The sequence below is a fragment of the Barbus barbus genome (genome assembly GCF_936440315.1).
Source record: "Barbus barbus genome assembly, chromosome: 18".
Taxonomy (NCBI): domain Eukaryota; kingdom Metazoa; phylum Chordata; class Actinopteri; order Cypriniformes; family Cyprinidae; genus Barbus; species Barbus barbus.
In genome coordinates, this window is record NC_136746.1 from 27155455 (window position 1) to 27175734 (window position 20280).

A 20280-nucleotide genomic window follows, 5' to 3' on the forward strand; every position below is an offset into this window, starting at 1 on the left:
CTGCATGAATTCACAAACACAATAGAGTAAAGAATTTAAAATATTAGTAAATATTAGTTCACATTACATTACGGTCTATTAATAGTATTGCATGCCACTTTCACAGTTGTAATGGTATTTCTACGATCTGTTACAGTTACAATGTTTATGCACACAAACATGAAATAAATACAAGGATTAAGTTTAACTTTAAAATGTTTAAATAATAGAACTAAAGGTTAATAAAAGTGGCAATTTTAAGATAGAACACATCTGTTGATCACAATACCCAAATAGAACATAATTATTCACAATTGTAACAAAGAAAATATAACCCATTTATAAATTATGTATTTCAGTAAACATCATATTATACAGAAAAAATGGGATTCCACTAAAATCCATAGTCAGCAATACATCTTTAAATCCCTACAAATAACTATACATCTGAAAACTTCTCAAAGCTATTTATTTGCAAAACCTTATTTTAATTAGTTATACTGACATCTAGTGGTAAATCATGCATTTACATCTAATTTTATTTCTTTATTTATACCACTGAAGACTTATCTAAGTCCCCTTCTTTGCATTTCAAATACTTTTACCCTATTTTTAAACTTACAAACTGTGTCAAATAAAATAAGTATAAAATATGAATCTTTTTATTTTCTTCATAAAGAAATAATAATTTAGCGCTTAAATTAATTTGAGGGTATGAATTTACAAATGTCCTATTAAATAATATCATGACTGCACATGTGTGCACGTGGATGTGTACACACATAGCCATTCAAACATGTTCTAAAGCAACACTAACTTATATAATGATCAGACTGATAATTAGTCATTACTCGCAAACAAATAACACCAACTAGCTATCACTATTTTCACTATTTCAGAATTTCCTAAAGAACAGATTTTAATATTGTTTTTAAAAATTGTACATGACAGATAAAATTACTCTTCTGGTTTTATTTCTAAGTTACTAACATTTTAACTGATTCAATTTGATAATGCCACTTCAGAACACTTACATGCATAGAAAACATTTATTCACTTGCAAGAGCATGGAAGAACTAATCAGTGTGGACAACACAACAACAATATCAATAGATTTAAAGTATAATGAAACGTTTTTTCACACCTCTGATTTGAAAACTGTTCCAAATAAAGGCTTGGCCTACTGTGAAAAAGAGGGTGAATAAGTTGTACAAAGAAGGAAGTGTTTGCATAAAAAGGGGAGTGTCGACAAGCACATAAACACAGCTAATTAACACACCATAATGTAGCTGCAGATAAAACCTGCATTTCAGTGCTGATGGAAACATGAGACCAGGGTACCATGACTGTTTTCTTGTTTAAAACCAGCATTATTATAAGTTTGAACTATTTAAAATATATAGATTTTATTTTAGGCAATTTTAAATGCAATCAACACAAATGTTATCTGAAGCATCAGTTACTTTCAAAAGATGGCGTGCTCCATTTTGTCAGCAACAAAATCTGAACTATAAACTTTCATCCCAGTATTTCTGTGATATGAATATGAATGACTAAGACAGAAATCATTCTGTGTAGTTGGAAAAGAATGTTTGTAAAGCTGTTTATTACGCAAACATGGTAAATGTCAGCTCTCAATATTTACGTGGTCATTTAGAAATTAGATTGTATGAGTGTTTGAATTGAGATCGCAATTTTTTTAACAATTAATTATGCAGCTCTAACAGATAATACAAAATATTGTTGTTTAGTTAGTACTCACCGGAATAAGATATTTCACATGAAAGATGTTTACATAGTGCACAAGTGAGAATTAAATAAAAATGACCCCCCCCTCAAAAGTTTACATACACTTTGTTCATAACATCCTAATGACCCACAGCTATTTTTTGTTTAGTGATAGTTGTTCATGAGTCCCTTGTTTGTTCTGAACACTGAAACTGCCTCCTGTTCTTCAGAACAATCCTACAGGCCCACAAATTGTGTGTTTTGCAGCATTTTTTTGGATTTGAACCCTTTCCAACTATGACTGTATGATTTTAAGATCCATCTTTTCACAAAGAGCACAACTTAGTGACTCATATGCATCTATTACCAAAGCTTCAAATGCTCACTGATCCTACAAAACGTAAAAACATTCATTAAGAAGCAGGGATGTAAACTTTTGAACAGAATAAAGATTTATACTTTTTTTTTTTTTTTTTGCCTAAATATCATATTTTTAATGTAATACTAACCTTCAAAAGCTACTTACCTGTTGCCCAGAAGACAACTTAAGTTAAATTTACCCTGAACTACAATTTCAAAAAGTTTTCACCCCTGACACTTAATGCATGTTCATTGTTGGAAAGGGTTCAAATACACAAAATTGCTGGAAAACCAAACAATTTGTGGCATCTTTAGGATTTTTCTAAAAGAACAGCAGGCAGTTTACCTGTTCAGGACAAACAAATGGGACTCATTAACAACTATCACTAAACAAACCAAAAAAACAAAACAGCTGTGGATAATTCAGATAACAACAATACCAAGTGTATAGTAAACGTTTGAACGGGATCATTTAAATAAACTCAACTATTAGTATCTTTTGTGATCTTTGTGTGTGTGTCTGTATATATATAATAAATGAAACATTATTCAGATCAATACTTAATAAACAATAACATCCCATTCACTTTGTATGACCCCTCTTATTTTGGTAAAACAATTAACATTTGGCAGATTCTGCAAGGAGCATGTAACCTTTGACTGCACTTCATTATGCCATATTATTGCAATATTAATTAATAAAAAAACAATAAAAGTAACATCTTACCTCAAATCAGTCTTCTCCAAATATTCTGCAACACAGAACTGTGGGATAATATATAAAACATAAATATATATATATATAAAACATTTGCCTGTTGACAAAACTGAAGCAGACAGTTATGTGCAGGCTTCACTAAACATGGTCAAATAGGGCTTTTAGTAAAAACTATGCAAATTCAGACACATGCTGATATCATTACATTTACTTTGTTTCTTTACACACAATTCTAATTTATATTCTTTATCCACTGAATTATATAATCTGATGACCATTACTGACTGTATAGGATTTGCTTTCACTTCAGCAGTGGCTGTTGTGACTATGAAAAACCATAATTTGCTGCTTGTCTGTCAATCATGTTACACATTCCTTACCAGCCCTGTCTCTGCTGATCAAAAACATCCATTACTGCCCCGTTCAGTTATGTATGGACAACAAACACAGAAAACTTTTAACTACAAATGAAATATGAAACTAATACACTAATGATTATGAAACTATTCCTGTCATTCATAGTACTTGGAGAATTTTAGGAACAATAAAGAATAATACATTTAATGTTATGCAATAAATGCCACAGATTCAGCAACTAGCTTTAGTAAAAAAGGCTACAATTGAGTCTTTGTAAACCCCCACCCTCCTTAGCAACTGTTCACATCATGCTTTTATTCACTAAAAAAATGCTGAGCAAAAAATAAGCTGACAACAGGCTCACAGACATGACAAAACAGGTTACTTCTGGTATGAAACAAGCTCTCAGCTTCATAATTTATCATATTGTAAGAAATTCAAACAATAAACACCGTTTTGTGGCTCCTTAATCTGTCTTTAAAGATTGCTGTATTGCCTCTGCTCAAGTAGCACGATAAACGACGTCTATTAATATTTACATAAAGCACAAAATATGAATATGATAGCTCACATGACCTGTCAATCAAACTCTCTCCGCAAAAGATCAATTAACAGCTAACATATTTACGGTCCTCGTGTGCATGCACTGCACGTGCTATATACAATACATTAACCTATCTATCGATTTTATCACCTATCCTTTAAAATATGAAGGTAATGATGTTTAATCAAAGAGAAAAAAACACTTGAGCAATAAACAATTACAAACATACGCTTCAAACATCTCAATACTAACAATTTATTACATTAACTAATAGTATTAAAATAATAATATTAATCACAACACCAAACGTCCTATAAACAGATTATAGACACTTATTTCATCTTCTAATCAATACGATGACCGAGTGAATAATGCAAATCTAGTCCTGAAATAAAACGTTACCTTTTAAACATTTATTTACATAATACAACCACAAAACACACAAAAACAGAAACAACAACTTATACTGTCTTAAAACGATCATGGATGACAAACATTAATGCATGGATGATTAAGATTACAGACAGAGCAATCACGCCATGTGCTTACCTGCTTGCCGTAAAAGACAAAATGGTGTCCTTTCCTGGCAAAACGGAAGCGGCGTTCTCTCCTGTAATAAATCGCGCACGCGCCCTTTAGAGCATGGAATAATAAAAACACAATATAATTACATTGAAATCTGAAAACGATATTGTAAAGAGATAACTAAATGTACGCATTTACCTATTATTTAAATAAAACATATTAATCTACAACAAAATGTATGACTGTGTATACTATGGTCTGTCTGTCCTGTTTTATGAAAACTTTAAACTCCTGATAGTTTAAACAAATATCATATTTTAATATAATCCTACACTATCTAATGTAGTGTATGCATTCATTTTTACTAACACCCATCTACCAAACCACAATATTCCATACCACTAGATGGCGAAAACTCATCTAAACTGAATTTTCGTGTCTAATTTGATGACGCAATTACACCAGCAACCGAACATCTCGCAACAGACGTGCAGGTAAGAGCTATAATAGGATTATTCACGGTTGTTCTCTTTTACACAATAAGTTATAAACCAAAGAAAAAATTACTTATGCTGTATATTACGTGGTGGCAAAGCCAATGCCGGACACATTTATAGGACCATTTTTGTGGAAACACGTGAAGACACCATGTTAATCAATTTTTCTGTTGTCTTGTTATATTTATTCCCAGCCGAAAACATTTCAACTAGACGAAACTATCCATTTGTTTCCAGCCGAACAAGAACACCACTAAATTATCATCCCCAAGTGGCAGGTAAGACCCAATGTCATATCTCACATAAATCTTTGTTGTGAATTAGTGGCTAAATTATTAGCTAACACTTTACAATACTGGTGCACAAATATGCATTAATTCATACGTAATCAAAGCACAGATAATCATAGGTTAATGTATAATTCATAAAGAACTAAACTATTTATTAATTATTGCTACATCAGCAACTAAGAACCACTCTATGTGATTCATAGATTAAGTAATCAATACATTGTTATTAGTTAAATGTATCATAATTTATTAATTTCCTAATAACATATTTTATTAACTAATGATGTATATTCATGTTAGTTACCACAGTGGTCAAAGCTATGTACTTCAACTTCCAGTAGTGAGCTTTAATTAATCAGTAGCTAAAGATTTACAAAAATATCATTATGCTATGACTTTACTTCATGAATCACATAACTATTAACTAATCTTTAAGTAATACTGTTTAGCTAATCATTAATTAAAGCTGGAAGTTGAAATGCATGGCTTGAACCCATTGTAGTAATTAAAACATGAATTTACACTATAGTTAATAAAATAAATTATTAGGCAATGAATACATTATGACACATTTAACTAATAACAATTTATTGGTTACTTAATCTATGAATCATATAAAATGATAATTTCTTGCTAAAGCAGTAATTATTAATAAATGGTTTAATTCTTCATGACTTGTATATCAACTCATGATTATGTCTGCATTACTTAATAAATATTTGTGCACCCATATACTAAAGCATTACCAATTAATACAAACAATAATCCTTATATTTCTTTCAATTAGGATCATATTGAACATTATTGCTTTAAAAGATTGTTTTTATTCATAAATACAATTCATCTTTGTACAACACTAAGCAATAATAACATTCACATTTTCAACAGGAAACAATTAATCCAAGTAATCATGACCATTTCCAGTGCTCACTTTTACTGACAACATTCACCACCAGGCAGAGCAGATAATATAATGCACTAAACCCTTAATTGATTAAAAAGTGAAACTAAACTAAACAACTACAAATAAAAATATTAGAAGATATACAGCTATGTTTTATGTTAATTAAAGAATCAAATGGAGGCAATGGAGCACTCATTAGCCTCCCTTTCAGCTGGTAGTACCTAAACAACCACTTACTATGCAAAGGACTACAAATAGCCCTGAACAAATTAAGATTATATACATCTATAAATTATTCTATTCTAATAGAATTTCTAAAAATATATTCTATTTTGGTACAAAATATTATATCAATTATCTAAATTTCACTTCACTAAAATTCTCATGTTTTTCTCTTTATTTTCAGCTTACTAAGGAGTTCTTATATTAACCAACTTCAGTCAATAACACTACCACACCGACTACTATTCATCACTTCAGTACGATGAATTACAAAGAAGCTAAGACCAATGAACCTCCAGAGACAGTTACAGGCTACTTCCATTCAGTATCACCTGTGAAAATGTCTCAAAAAAATTTTCGGTACTTTAATGCTATCATTCAAATTGACAGACATCAGTACCATAACACTGTGGTGTTCACTCCAGAAATGCATAGCCAAGTAGCAGTAGCTGCAAGGAACAAAACACCTGTCAAAATTCACAATGCCAGAAAAAAAATAAGTAAGTACACAATTTGCTCTGTATTCAGCAGTCACTTTGAATTCATGCTCTCTTTCTTTCTATAGTTATTATTTCTGTCATTTTAAAATATCTGTTAGGGTTTTAGTTTGTATGTTGTTTAATTTTAATTCAAAAACATTTATCATTTTACTATTCACAGAACTCCCTCCTTACTTACTCTAACTGTACCACACAACTCTTACTTTACAAAATTAATCACTAAAATCTAAAGGACATTTTCTAGAAACATTCTCAAATTGCATTTAAGTACGCTCAAAGTACAAAATTTAATCTCATGGAGGTAGCATAAATAGATTTTAATAAATGGCACTTACATTAAAATGGTTAAATCCTAGTTTCTGCTAATTTTAATTGATTTTGTACTTTACACTGCATAAACTTTTATTTGGGATCTTTTACACATTTTAAATATAATTTTATTTATTTTTGATATTATCAGCATCAGTTTTCTTAAACTATATTAAAAACAAAAAATATGATATTAGAAACAAATTACAATTTTCACTAAACTGGAAAAACGTTTTTAAAATGTTTTTTTTTTTGCACTTCATAGGCCAAACAGATGACAAAAAATACGATGTCATTATGAACTATGAAACAACAATTGATGTCACAGAACTAAATTTCCCTCACAAACCACCCAAGGAATCGGCCGCTCTAACCATCGCAGAAATAAAAACCATGCCTGCAAATCAAAAGGTATGTATCATTTTAAAATACTTTAAGCACTACTATACATTCAATTGACAAACTTTATTTTCAAGTCATTGCATTCACACACATTAATACACTTTTTGTTAATGTACACTATTAATTCTTATTATAGTACAAAAATGTTAATTCTGTCATTAATTACTTTCTCTCACTTTGTTCCAAGCATGATTCATCTTTGAAACACAAATTAAAAGATAACTATTGCCAAAATGCAACCTGAGCTGTTTTTTTTTTTTAATTGTAAACAAGACAAACTTATATCTAGAAGCATCATTACGACAAATGAGCCGTTTTTAAGGTTGACTGTGATTTCGTTTTCTGGTCAAATGACCAGTGAATGGCAGTGCTAGGGGCATTACTTTGAGAGCATCAAAATCGAGATTTTTACAACACTAGGAAACAGAAATTGTTTGGGTTTCCACTCGCAGCCGTCTTGCCAGTCAAGAAATGACGATCTCCGAATGCGAATGAATGGACTCCATATGAGGCTCTTTTTACAACTAGAAAGTTAATATTGTTTTTCACTTGCGACAAAACAACGAATTAACCATGCATTTATATGTAAATATACTTTAGGAGCTATCCATCTTTACTCTCCTCACTATTATGTCACATTCTGAGATCAACATTTCTTGACTGGCAAGATGGCTGCGAGCAGAAACTCAAACAGTGAAAGTGTGTTGTTCAAAACCTTTCTTTTTAGTAAACTCTGTGTACACAAACAATGTTCACAATGCTCAACTTCATGTGTAGAGACCCAGGCGATACTTCGAGCAAAGTTTCATGGTGTGTCGAGCCTTCTCAGTGTTGTAAAAATATCGATTTTCATGCACTCAAAGTAATGCCCTTAGCACTCCCATTTACCGGCCATTTGACCAGAAAACAGCTTGTTCGTTGTAATTATGCTTTTAGATATAACTTTGTCTCATTTACAATAAAAAAACAGCCCAGGTTGCATTTTGGCAATAGTTATCCTTTAACATAATTTTAGTGAAATCCAATCACTTTCTGACCCTGCATAGACAACAAGACTGCCATTACATTAAATCACACAATAATACCAAAACCATTCACAAAATAGTCCATACAATGTCTGTAGTTCAACCATAATTTGATAAACCTACAAGAATATTTTTATTTGCAAAAGAACAAAACTAACTTTACTCAACAATTCTTCTCCCACACCTTACAATCTTCCAGCATTATTATGAGTACCACAACACCTGCTCCTAAACAAATTGCAGTACAACAATATATACATAAGCAGCACCACATGCATGCATCACACAGCCCTTGCTAATGGCCAAACACATTACCTTGGAAATACAAATTGTTGAATAAAGTCATTAATTTTCTTTTTAAAAAACAAAATGTATTCCTATAGCTTCATAAAATGACAATTGAACCACTGACATGACAAGGACTATTTTGTTAATGTTTTCATACATTTTCAAACCTTTTTCTAGAGAGACAAAAACTTCTCAGATTCCAACAAAAATAATTTAACTTGTGTTCTAAAGATGAACAAAGGTCTAACACATTTGCAACAACTTTAGCATAAGTAATTAATGATAGCATTTTCATTTTTTTCATAACCTAGCCTTTAACAGTCTAACAACACTATACTATAACTTATAGATTTCAACACTGCAAGCAGCGGTCTACAACATCCCACCAACAAGCAACACGGTTAATATTCGAGGAACAGACTGGGAACTGAAGACTTGTCAAGTTGCAGATTCCACATCATCCATGGAATTAACACTCTGGGAGACCCACATGGAAGCAGTAAAAACCAGGGAGTCTTACACTTTCACTAACCTTACGACGAGAAACTACAATGGGAAACTGACTTTAACTACAACACGACAAACCACCATAGAACCTCTCAAGACATCTCTATTGTCTTCAACACCAACAAATATCATTCCCCAAACAACCTCAATCAACCACCTGACTGCATCAGTGGAAGGTGCTGCAGTACACATCATGAAACTTTGCCCAAAGTGCCACACACTGCAACAAAACTTAAGTCCAAAGGATCCATTCCACAGATGCCAAAGCTGTAAAATCCTGAGGAAAGGACAAAGCTATCTAACCAAATGCAACGGCACTCTAACGTTCAAATTAGGGAAAGAAGAACTAGCACTTTCAATATCAAACTCAGTCCTCTCAACATTCATCAGAAAGGAATGCAATCTCAACATAATGGACAATCAAGAAATCGAAGAATTCCTTCTCACCACAGAACCGTTAACAATTCAGTACACCTCTGAGAACCAAATCACCTCACTTTCAAAACTAAACAATACAGACCCGCAACAAAAAACAGACATAGATAGTGACAGTGATGAAGAACTTTGTGCTATAGCCAGTGACCAGAGTCTACAAACACCACAAAAACAACAAAGCATACCAAACTATCCAACACAACTTGAGGAAGTTTCAAACGCCACTGTTGTCCCACCACCAGTTCCAAAGTCAACAAAACAAGAAAGACCACAGAAAAGACAAAAAACACCACACACAACAATTACCAAAAAACAAGCCCAGAAACAACCTACTCCACCATCAACAGAAAAACAAAACAAAACATCAGACAATCCAACAAAAGACAAAACCAAAGAAACAAATGCTGCAGACAATGAAGACTTCGACGATATTAGTGAACTGTTCCTAGAACAGTAAGCGTTTTCACAATATGGATCAGGTAGTCTATTTCCTTTGAAAAGAATTCTAAATACAGAACATTCAAATATTTTTCCAAAAATGTAAATATATTCTAAATAATTCTCAAGTGCATAATTATCCCTGATGAAAAAACCAGCATATGCTTGTTAGGTATGTTTTGGTGCTGGAATGCTGGTTTATGCTGGTGCTTTGCTGATTTATACTTGTACCAGCAAAGCACCAGCATTAACCAGCTAAGGACCAGCATAAATCAGCACAAAACCAGCTAAAACCAGCATTCCAGCACCAAAACATACCTAACCAGCATAAGCAATTTTTTTCATCAGGGATGTAACTACGTTTAAAAAAAAATCTACCAAATATGCACACAGTGATTGAACTTTTAAGCAAATACATTATACATTTAACAAATACATTTGTTAAGTTTTCTATCTCTAACTTATATATATATATATATATATATATGTATATGTTAAATTAACAATACAAAATAGTTTATTATACCATACTTTTTTTGGTTTTATAGAAAAACCTTTATTATTAAAATATAAATATTTTAGATTTAAATTTCAGTATCTTAACTTTCCAAAACTATCTTTTAATATACATTTTACAAACATTTTTTCATTATTTTGTTCTTCTCCCTTTTTTCCTCTTTATTTTTTTAAAATAAATTTTTCATACAAACATTTCATACATACATTTTCTATACATATATATATTATTTTTCTCTAAATGCACAATACTAAATTGCATTAACTTTCCAAATGTGCAAATATCCTCATTTTACTGCACAAACGTGTAACTTTGTTTTAGTCTTTTCTAGAGAATATGCACACATTCATTAAACTTTTATGCAAACACACTATTTACATTTCGTTCTTTAAATTGTTTGCATGTTACAAACAAAAAGTATACATAGGTTATTGTTCTATGTTAACAAATACACAATATATTTTCTTAAGTTTTCTGTTTCTATTTTTTTATAAATGGCTATATTTATATATATATATATATATATATATATACAGTAACTTAACAGTGCAAAATATGTTCTTGTCTTTAAAATAAAAAAATTACAATTTTCTTTCATATTTACTATTAAAAGTTTAAAACACTTTCACCTTTGTTTAATTCTTTACTTAATTCTTTTACACTTTTTTTCCTTCCAAATGAAAAGCACCAATTTGTACTGTTAATTCAAATTATACTTCTCACATTTACGTCCAAAGGTGTTTTATACAAATTTTTCAATTGCACTTATGTACAACTTTGTTAATTATGTTTTACTGTTCCATCCATATATACTAAGTCACGTACAATAAAAATTCTGTACTTCAAGCCAATTTGTTTCTGTCAAATTATTTGCCTATTGCTAACACTAAACAATACTTCACATACTATTTTTCCAGCTTAACCACTTTGTTGTTAATTATATTCTTTTTGAATCTGTTTTCATAGCTGCACTAAAGACTGAAAGTTCCTGCAAAAAACTGAAATTAAATTTATTATTTAATTATCCATGAGGTCAACATTTTATTTACTTTTAATAAATGACAAAAGTACAAAACTAATAATTGATAGACCAATTTCTTCTTTCCTTTAACATAAATGTCAGCCTGCCATTGCATTTTCTGAGATATGTTGATCCTTCCCTTCTCATGATGATGATGCCTGACATGATTAACATGGATCTTTTAAAGACAAAATCTCTTGTAAGCCACTAACATATCTAAATTAATTTGTTTTGAGACCAGTTGCACTTAAAACAAACTTTCAGAACAAGTATTACAACTTAAACTGGTGATGTCAGATCAATTAAACTTTCTCTCATCTTCATGGTCCTAGAAAAAAAAAGTTTCCATCCAACCCCTTAGTTCAAGCCCAACCAAGTACACCACATGAAACTCCATAAAACATTTCCAGCATTTTCTTCATTTTTTCTTTTTGTTTTACTGTCTTAAAATTTTCAAGTTCAGCAAAATTCTATATACACATTTTATAGATATTTATGACAAAAAAATTCTGCCATTTCTATTGATAAATCTTAGCATTTTCACATATGACATCTACAACTTACAATATCACAATGAAGTCATCTTCTAACTTTTCTAAACTAGTCCTAGCATTTAAACTCAATACATTTATTGCCCTATTATTAAAACTCTACATCAATATTTATCAAACATTTTTGATAATTTAAGAGAGATTGGGCAAGAAATAAAACTTTTATAGTTAAAAAGCTTAAAAACACAGTGTTGTATGAGAAATTGGCTTTTATAACCACTAGATGTCAGCGTAAGACCACTAATGGCCTTATTAAGCTGTAAAACAGCACTGTTCAATGGCTACTGAAGGATTCATGATGAAACATTATAAAATCATTGTTATAACATTTTAAACCTCATTAAGTCAAAGTTTACCATTTTGTTCATACAGACATATCAGTTTTTATAATTTTGCCAAATTATGATTACAGTGGAACCTGAAAATGACATCTAAACTCTTAAAAAGTGAATATGTGCAATAATCTTTCTTACCTATCACTTATTTTAAATATCAAACAACTGTGTGTGTGTTAGCAGGCTTAATGATTATTACTGTGATAGTCTGACCATTTCATTTATGTGTGTGTGCATGTGTGTTTCTGTGTGTGTGAATATGCTTATAGAGCATTAATAGGCCAGTTTAATCATTTAATTTCACTGTGTGTGCATGAGTGTTGTGTGTCTGTGAGCCTGCTCTCCATTCTGGATGTTTTTAACTGTCAGCCATACATCCAGGTTGGCCAACCTTAAAGGGTGTCAATTTCACGAACCCCGGTTAATCGCTGCTTGCAGCTATATTTATTATTATTATTCTGCCTTAAAACGAATCGTGCAGCCCAAACCGTAAGGGCTAGAGATCTGAAACTTGGTCAGAAGGTAGTAGTCTTGCTCGCTACTCAGATACAAAGAATCGGCCAAATCGGCCAAACGGGGGCGCTACAGCGCAAAAACCTAAAATTTCAGACATTTTTGGCCCACAGTCGTAAACCGTGTGTCGTAGACTCAAAAACTTTACATCGTTGCAATCCTTGGGTTAGCCCGAACAAAAGTGGAGTCCGAAATTTTTGAGCTACGACGCTTCCTTCTTGCCCTAAAATTCACCTATATCCCAGACCTACTTTTGCGAACTAGTCCTAGGTTTTTCGCCCGATCGGAACCAAACCAGTGCAGAAATATTCTGTGGACACTGAATATCAATAATTATCAAAAAAAAGTTGAAATTTTGATTTTCGGGCGATACAGTACTCCAATTAGCGTCTATGCTAACGTTAGCCAAATGTTGTTGGAAGTATAGCTCTGGAACGGAATGAGCTATATTCACCAAACTCGGTACACATATGTACGAGCTCAATCTTTGGTCAAATAAAAAAAATTGCGAAGCTCTGCCACTTAGGGGCGCTATAAGACAGAAAAAACATATAAATGGTTATAACTAGGCAACCGTTGGTCCGATCGGCTTCAAAATTGGTATGCAGCGTCTTGGTCCAAAGGGGCACAAGTGTATAGGAGGACATTCACGTATCTGAAAAAACATGGCCGCCATTGGCCAAAACATTTCAAGCACCAATTAGACAAGGTTAACGGAGGTCGATCGGAACAAAACTCGGTGGGCATGTTCGACTCATGGCCCTAAAGGTCTGTAAGAATTTTGAAAGAAATCGGCCACAAGTTGGCGCTAACGAGATTTTTGGCTCTGTAATCACGTGGTGTTTTACATATCCACACATAATGCATATCATCTGATAGATCTCCTCATAATGAACAACTTTTCCTCTTGGACCAAAGCTGTCAATCAAATCGTTCATTAATTATTCAGAAATATGTCTAAAACCTACTTTTGCGAACTAGTCTCTGGTTTTTCACTCAATTTCGATCAAACCACTGCAGTAATAATCTCTGGACTCTCTAGATCAATAATTATCGAAAAAATGTTGAATTTTGTCCTTTGGTTAGCCATAATTGGCTAATTTAAAAAAAGAGGTGTGGCCACACATACCCAACAGCCTATAAAACCTAAACGAAAACTTGAAACTTTACGAAAGTTGGTGAAAACATGTGTCACATGACTGTGAACAAGCAAGAAAAGTTTCATCAAGATCGGACCATAGGTGGCGCTATAACAGTCAGAAAAGCCATCAAAAACACAATATTTCAACTGTACATGAAATTAACTGTAAAAAAAACATCTTAGATATTCACAAATACACAAGTCATTCATATCACATGATAGATCTCATCATTCTGAACAACTTTGTCTCTAGGAGCATTTCTGTCAATCAAACCGTTATTTAACTATTCGCAATTAGGTTTAAAACCTACTTTGGTGAACTAGTCGTAGGTTTTTCACCCAATCGCAACCAATCTACTGCCGAAATGTTCTCTGTCTAGGGCTTATTAATAATTATCAAAAAAATCTTTGAAACATCCACTCACTTTTGTAATGGGGCCCAAAAACGTTTAAAAGTCGAGGGCCTATTTTACGAAAAATCCTATAACTCGTGAACGAAATGAGATATCTTCACCAAACTTGGTACATATATATAGCAGTAGGAACTTTGGTCAAACAACAAAAAATACCACTGATCTGCCACTTGGTGGCGCTATAAGATCGAAAAAACTGTAACTGGGTAACCGTTAGTCCGATCGACTTGAAACTTGGTATGCTGTGTCTTTGTCCGACGTGGCTGAAAAATCTATGAGGACATTCGCGTATCTAAAAAAACATGGCCGCCATCGGCCATTAAAATTTGAGCACTTATTAGACAAGGTTAACGGAGGTCGATCGGAATGAAACTCGGTGGGCATGTTTGACTCATGACTCCAAAGGTCTGTAAGAATTTTGAAAGAAATCGGCCACAAGTTGGCGCTAACGAGATTTTTGGCCTAGTGATCACGTGGTGTTTTACATATCCACAAATAATGCATATCATATGATAGATCTCCTCATTCTGAACAACTTTGCCTCTTGGACCAAAGATGTCAATCAAATCGTTCATTAATTATTCAGAAATATGTCTAAAACCTACTTTTGCGAACTAGTCTCTGGTTTTTTGGTCAATCTCGATCAAACCACTGCTGTAATAATCTCTGGACTCTCTAGATCAATAGTTATCGAAAACATGTTGAATTTTGTCCTTTGGTTAGCTATAATTGGCTCATTTAAAAAAGGACACGTGGCCACAAAAACCCAACAGCCTATAAAATGTAAACAAAAACTTTAAACTTTACGAATGTTGGTGAAAACATGTGACACATGACCGTTAACAAGCATGAAAAGTTTCATGGAGATCGGACCATAGGTGGTGCTTTAACAGTGAAAAGGGGCTTCTGAAACAGTATTTCTAAGGGAAATGACCTCAAATTGCAATAAAATATTAATAACATTCACTTATACACTACATCTTCATATCATCTGATAGATCCCCTCATTCTGAACAACTTTGCCTCTTGGACTAATGCTGTCAATCAAATCGTTCATTAATTATTTACAAATGTGTTAGAAACCTACTTTTGCTAACTTGTCTCTGTTTTTTTGCTCAATCTCGATCAAACCACAGCAGTGATATTCTCTGGAGTCTCTGGATCAATAATTATCAAAAAATTTTTATAATTTAAGAGAGACTGGGCCAAAAATAACACTATAATAGTTATAAAGCTTAAAAACACAGTGTTGTATGAGAAATTGGCATTTATAACCACTAGATGGCAGCGGAAGACCACTAATGGCCTTATTAAGCTGTAAAACAGCACTGTTCAATGGCTACTGAAGGATTCAAGTTAAAACATTATAAAATCACTGTTATAACATTTTAAACCTCATTGAGTCAAAGTTTACCATTTTGTTCATACAGACATATCAGCTTTTATAATTTTGCCAGATTATGATTACAGTGAAACCTAAAAATGACATCTAAACTCTTAAAAACTGAATAAGTGCAATAGGCTTTGTTACCTATCACTTATTTCAAATATCTGCATCTGCAACAAAATGTGTGTGCATGTATGTCTGTGTATGAGTGTTTCTGTGTGTGTGTGTGTGTATACAAGTGTGTTTGTGTATATGTGTGTGTGTGTGTGTGTGTGTGTGTGTGTGTATACAAGTGTGTTTGTGTGTGTGTGTGTGTGTGTGTGTATACAAGTGTGTTTGTGTGTGTGTGTGTGTGTGTGTGTGTTTGTGTATGTGTGTGTATACAAGTGTGTTTGTGTGTGTGTGTGTGTGTGTATACAAGTGTGTTTGTGTGTGTGTGTGTGTGTGTGTGTGTATACAAGTGTTTTTCTGTGTGTGTGTGTGTGTGTGTATACAAGTGTGTTTGTGTGTTTGTGTGTGTGTGTGTGTGTGTGTATGTGTGTAAGCAGGCTTTATGATTGTTATTGTGATGGTTTGACCATTTCTATGTGTGTGTGCATGTGTGTTTTTGTGTGTATGTAAATATGCTTATAGAGTATTAATAGGCTAGTTTAATAATTTTGAGATTGATATTATTTTGAAAAACATGCTTTTGTCAACTAGCTTTCAGTTTTTAACTCAAAATCAATCAAATCATTGCAGTGCTGTTCTTTAGACTCTCTAGGTCAATAATTATAAAAAAAATGTGATAATTTAACAGAGACTGGGCAAAAAATAACACTATTACAGTTAAAAAGCTCAAAAACACAGTGTTGTATGAGAAATAGGCATTTATAACCACTAGATGGCAGCGTAAGACCACTAATGGGCTTATTAAACTCTTAAACAGTACTGTTCATAAGTTGCTTATGGAGATGCTATAAAATCACTGTTATAACATTTTAAACCTCATTGAGTCAAAGTTTACCATTTTGTTCATACAGACATATCAGTTTTTATAATTTTGCCAGATTATGATTACAGTGGAACCTGAAAATGACATCTAAACTCTTAAAAAGCGAATAGGTGCAATAGGCTTTGTTACCTATCACTTATTTCAAATATCTGCAACAAAATGTGTGTGCATGTATGTCCGTGTATGAGTGTTTCTGTGTGTGTTTGTATGTGTGAGTGTGTGTGTAAGCAGGCTTAATAATTATTACTGTGACCGTTTGACCATTTCATTTAAATGTGTGTGTGTGTGTGTGTGTGTGAATATGTTCATAGAGTATTAATAGGCCAGTTTAATCATTTAATTTCAGTGTGTGTGCATGAGTGTTGTGTGTCTGTGAGCCTGCTCTCCATTCTGGATGTTTTTAACTGTCAGCCATACATCCAGGTTGGCCAACCTTAAAGGGTGTCAATTTCACGAACCCCGGTTAATCGCTGCTTGCAGCTATATTTATTATTATTATTATTATTATTATTATTATTCTGCCTTAAAACGAATCGTGCAGCCCAAACCGTAAGGGCTAGAGAGCTGAAACTTGGTCAGAAGGTAGTAGTCTTGCTCGCTACTCAGATACAAAGAATCGGCCAAATCGGCCAAACGGGGGCGCTACAGCGCAAAAACCTAAAATTTCAGACATTTTTGGCCCACAGTCGTAAACCGTGTGTCGTAGACTCAAAAACTTTACATCGTTGCAATCCTTGGGTTAGCCCGAACAAAAGTGGAGCCCGAAATTTTTGAGCTACGACGCTTCCTTCTTGCCCTAAAATTGACCTATATCCCAGACCTACTTTTGCGAACTAGTCCTAGGTTTTTCGCCCGATCGGAACCAAACCAGTGCAGAAATATTCTGTGGACACTGAATATCAATAATTATCAAAAAAAAGTTGAAATTTTGATTTTCGGGCGATACAGTACTCCAATTAGCGTCTATGCTAACGTTAGCCAAATGTTGTTGGAAGTATAGCTCTGGAACGGAATGAGCTATATTCACCAAACTCGGTACACATATGTACGAGCTCAATCTTTGGTCAAATAAAAAAAATTGCGAAGCTCTGCCACTTAGGGGCGCTATAAGACAGAAAAAACATATAAATGGTTATAACTAGGCAACCGTTGGTCCGATCGGCTTCAAAATTGGTATGCAGCATCTTGGTCCAAAGGGGCACAAGTGTATATGAGGACATTCACGTATCTCAAAAAACATGGCCGCCATTGGCCAAAACATTTCAAGCACCAATTAGACAAGGTTAACGGAGGTCGATCGGAACAAAACTCGGTGGGCATGTTCGACTCATGGCCCTAAAGGTCTGTAAGAATTTAGAAAGAAATCGGCCACAAGTTGGCGCTAACGAGATTTTTGGCTCTGTAATCACGTGGTGTTTTACATATCCACACATAATGCATATCATCTGATAGATCTCCTCATAATGAACAACATTTCCTCTTGGACCAAAGCTGTCAATCAAATCGTTCATTAAGTATTCAGAAATATGTCTAAAACCTACTTTTGCGAACTAGTCTCTGGTTTTTCACTCAATTTCGATCAAACCACTGCAGTAATAATCTCTGGACTCTCTAGATCAATAATTATCGAAAAAATGTTGAATTTTGTCCTTTGGTTAGCCATAATTGGCTCATTTCAAAAAGGAGGCGTGGCCACACATACCCAACAGCCTATAAAACCTAAACGAAAACTTGAAACTTTACGAAAGTTGGTGAAAACATGTGTCACATGACTGTGAACAAGCAAGAAAAGTTTCATCAAGATCGGACCATAGGTGGCGCTATAACAGTCAGAAAAGCTATCAAAAACACAATATTTCAACTGTACATGAAATTAACTGTAAAAAAAACATCTTAGATATTCACAAATACATAAGTCATTCATATCACATGATAGATCTCATCATTCTGAACAACTTTGTCTCTAGGAGCATTTCTGTCAATCAAACCGTTATTTAACTATTCGCAATTAGGTTTAAAACCTACTTTGGTGAACTAGTCGTAGGTTTTTCACCCAATCGCAACCAATCTACTGCCGAAATTTTCTCTGTCTAGGGCTTATTAATAATTATCAAAAAAATCTTTGAAACATCCACTCACTTTTGTAATGGGGCCCAAAAACGTTTAAAAGTCGAGGACCTATTTTACGAAAAATCCTATAACTCGTGAACGAAATGAGATATCTTCACCAAACTTGGTACATATATATAGCAGTAGGAACTTTGGTCAAACAACAAAAAATACCACTGATCTGCCACTTGGTGGCGCTATAAGATCGAAAGAACTGTAACTGGGTAACCGTTAGTCCGATCGACTTGAAACTTGGTATGCTGTGTCTTTGTCCGACGTGGCTGAAAAATCTATGAGGACATTCGCGTATCTAAAAAAACATGGCCGCCATCGGCCATTAAAATTTGAGCACTTATTAGACAAGGTTAACGGAGGTCGATCGGAACGAAACTCAGTGGCCATGTTTGACTCAAGGCCCCAAAGGTCTGTAAGAATTTTGAAAGAAATCGGCCACAAGTTGGCGCTAACGAGATTTTTGGCCTAGTGATCACGTGGTGTTTTACATATCCACAAATAATGCATATCATATGATAGATCTCCTCATTCTGAACAACTTTGCCTCTTGGACCAAAGATGTCAATCAAATCGTTCATTAATTATTCAGAAATATGTCTAAAACCTACTTTTGCGAACTAGTCTCTGGTTTTTTGGTCAATCTCAAACAAACAACTGCAGTAATAATCTCTGGACTCTCTAGATCAATAGTTATCGAAAAAATGTTGAATTTTGTCCTTTGGTTAGCTATAATTGGCTCATTTAAAAAAGGACACGTGGCCACAAAAACCCAACAGCCTATAAAATGTAAACAAAAACTTGAAACTTTACGAATGTTGGTGAAAACATGTGACACATGACCGTTAACAAGCATGAAAAGTTTCATGGAGATCGGACCATAGGTGGTGCTTTAACAGTGAAAAAGGGCTTCTGAAACAGTATTTCTAAGGGAAATGACCTCAAATTGCAATAAAATATTAATAACATTCACTTATACACTACATCTTCATATCATCTGATAGATCCCCTCATTCTGAACAACTTTGCCTCTTGGACTAATGCTGTCAATCAAATCGTTCATTAATTATTTACAAATGTGTTAGAAACCTACTTTTGCTAACTTGTCTCTGTTTTTTTGCTCAATCTCGATCAAACCACAGCAGTGATGTTCTCTGGAGTCTCTGGATCAATAATTATCAAAAAAATTTTATAATTTAAGAGAGACTGGGCCAAAAATAACACTATAATAGTTATAAAGCTTAAAAACACAGTGTTGT

At 33.4% G+C, this 20280-nt stretch overlaps 2 protein-coding genes across 2 annotated transcripts in view; both read left to right on the forward strand.

The window, feature by feature from the left end:
• Positions 1–4657: 4657 nt before the first annotated feature.
• On the forward strand, positions 4658–10047 carry LOC306884215 (uncharacterized protein; the record flags this gene model as incomplete). Its single annotated transcript, XM_079439934.1, has 5 exons — positions 4658–4705; positions 4903–4986; positions 6309–6624; positions 7199–7344; positions 8998–10047. The coding sequence occupies exons 3-5, from the start codon at positions 6387–6389 to the stop codon at positions 10045–10047; spliced, it is 1434 nt and encodes a 477-aa protein (XP_079296060.1). The 5' UTR covers positions 4658–4705; positions 4903–4986; positions 6309–6386.
• Positions 10048–10060: 13 nt separating this feature from the next.
• Positions 10061–20280, forward strand: part of LOC306884216 (collagen alpha-4(VI) chain-like) — a gene marked incomplete at both ends in the record, with an annotated part of 54334 nt that continues 44114 nt past the window's right edge. Inside the window, one exon of the mRNA XM_079439935.1 lies at positions 10061–10069. Within this exon, the coding sequence (XP_079296061.1) occupies positions 10061–10069 (9 nt within the window). The remainder of the gene's footprint in view (positions 10070–20280) is intronic.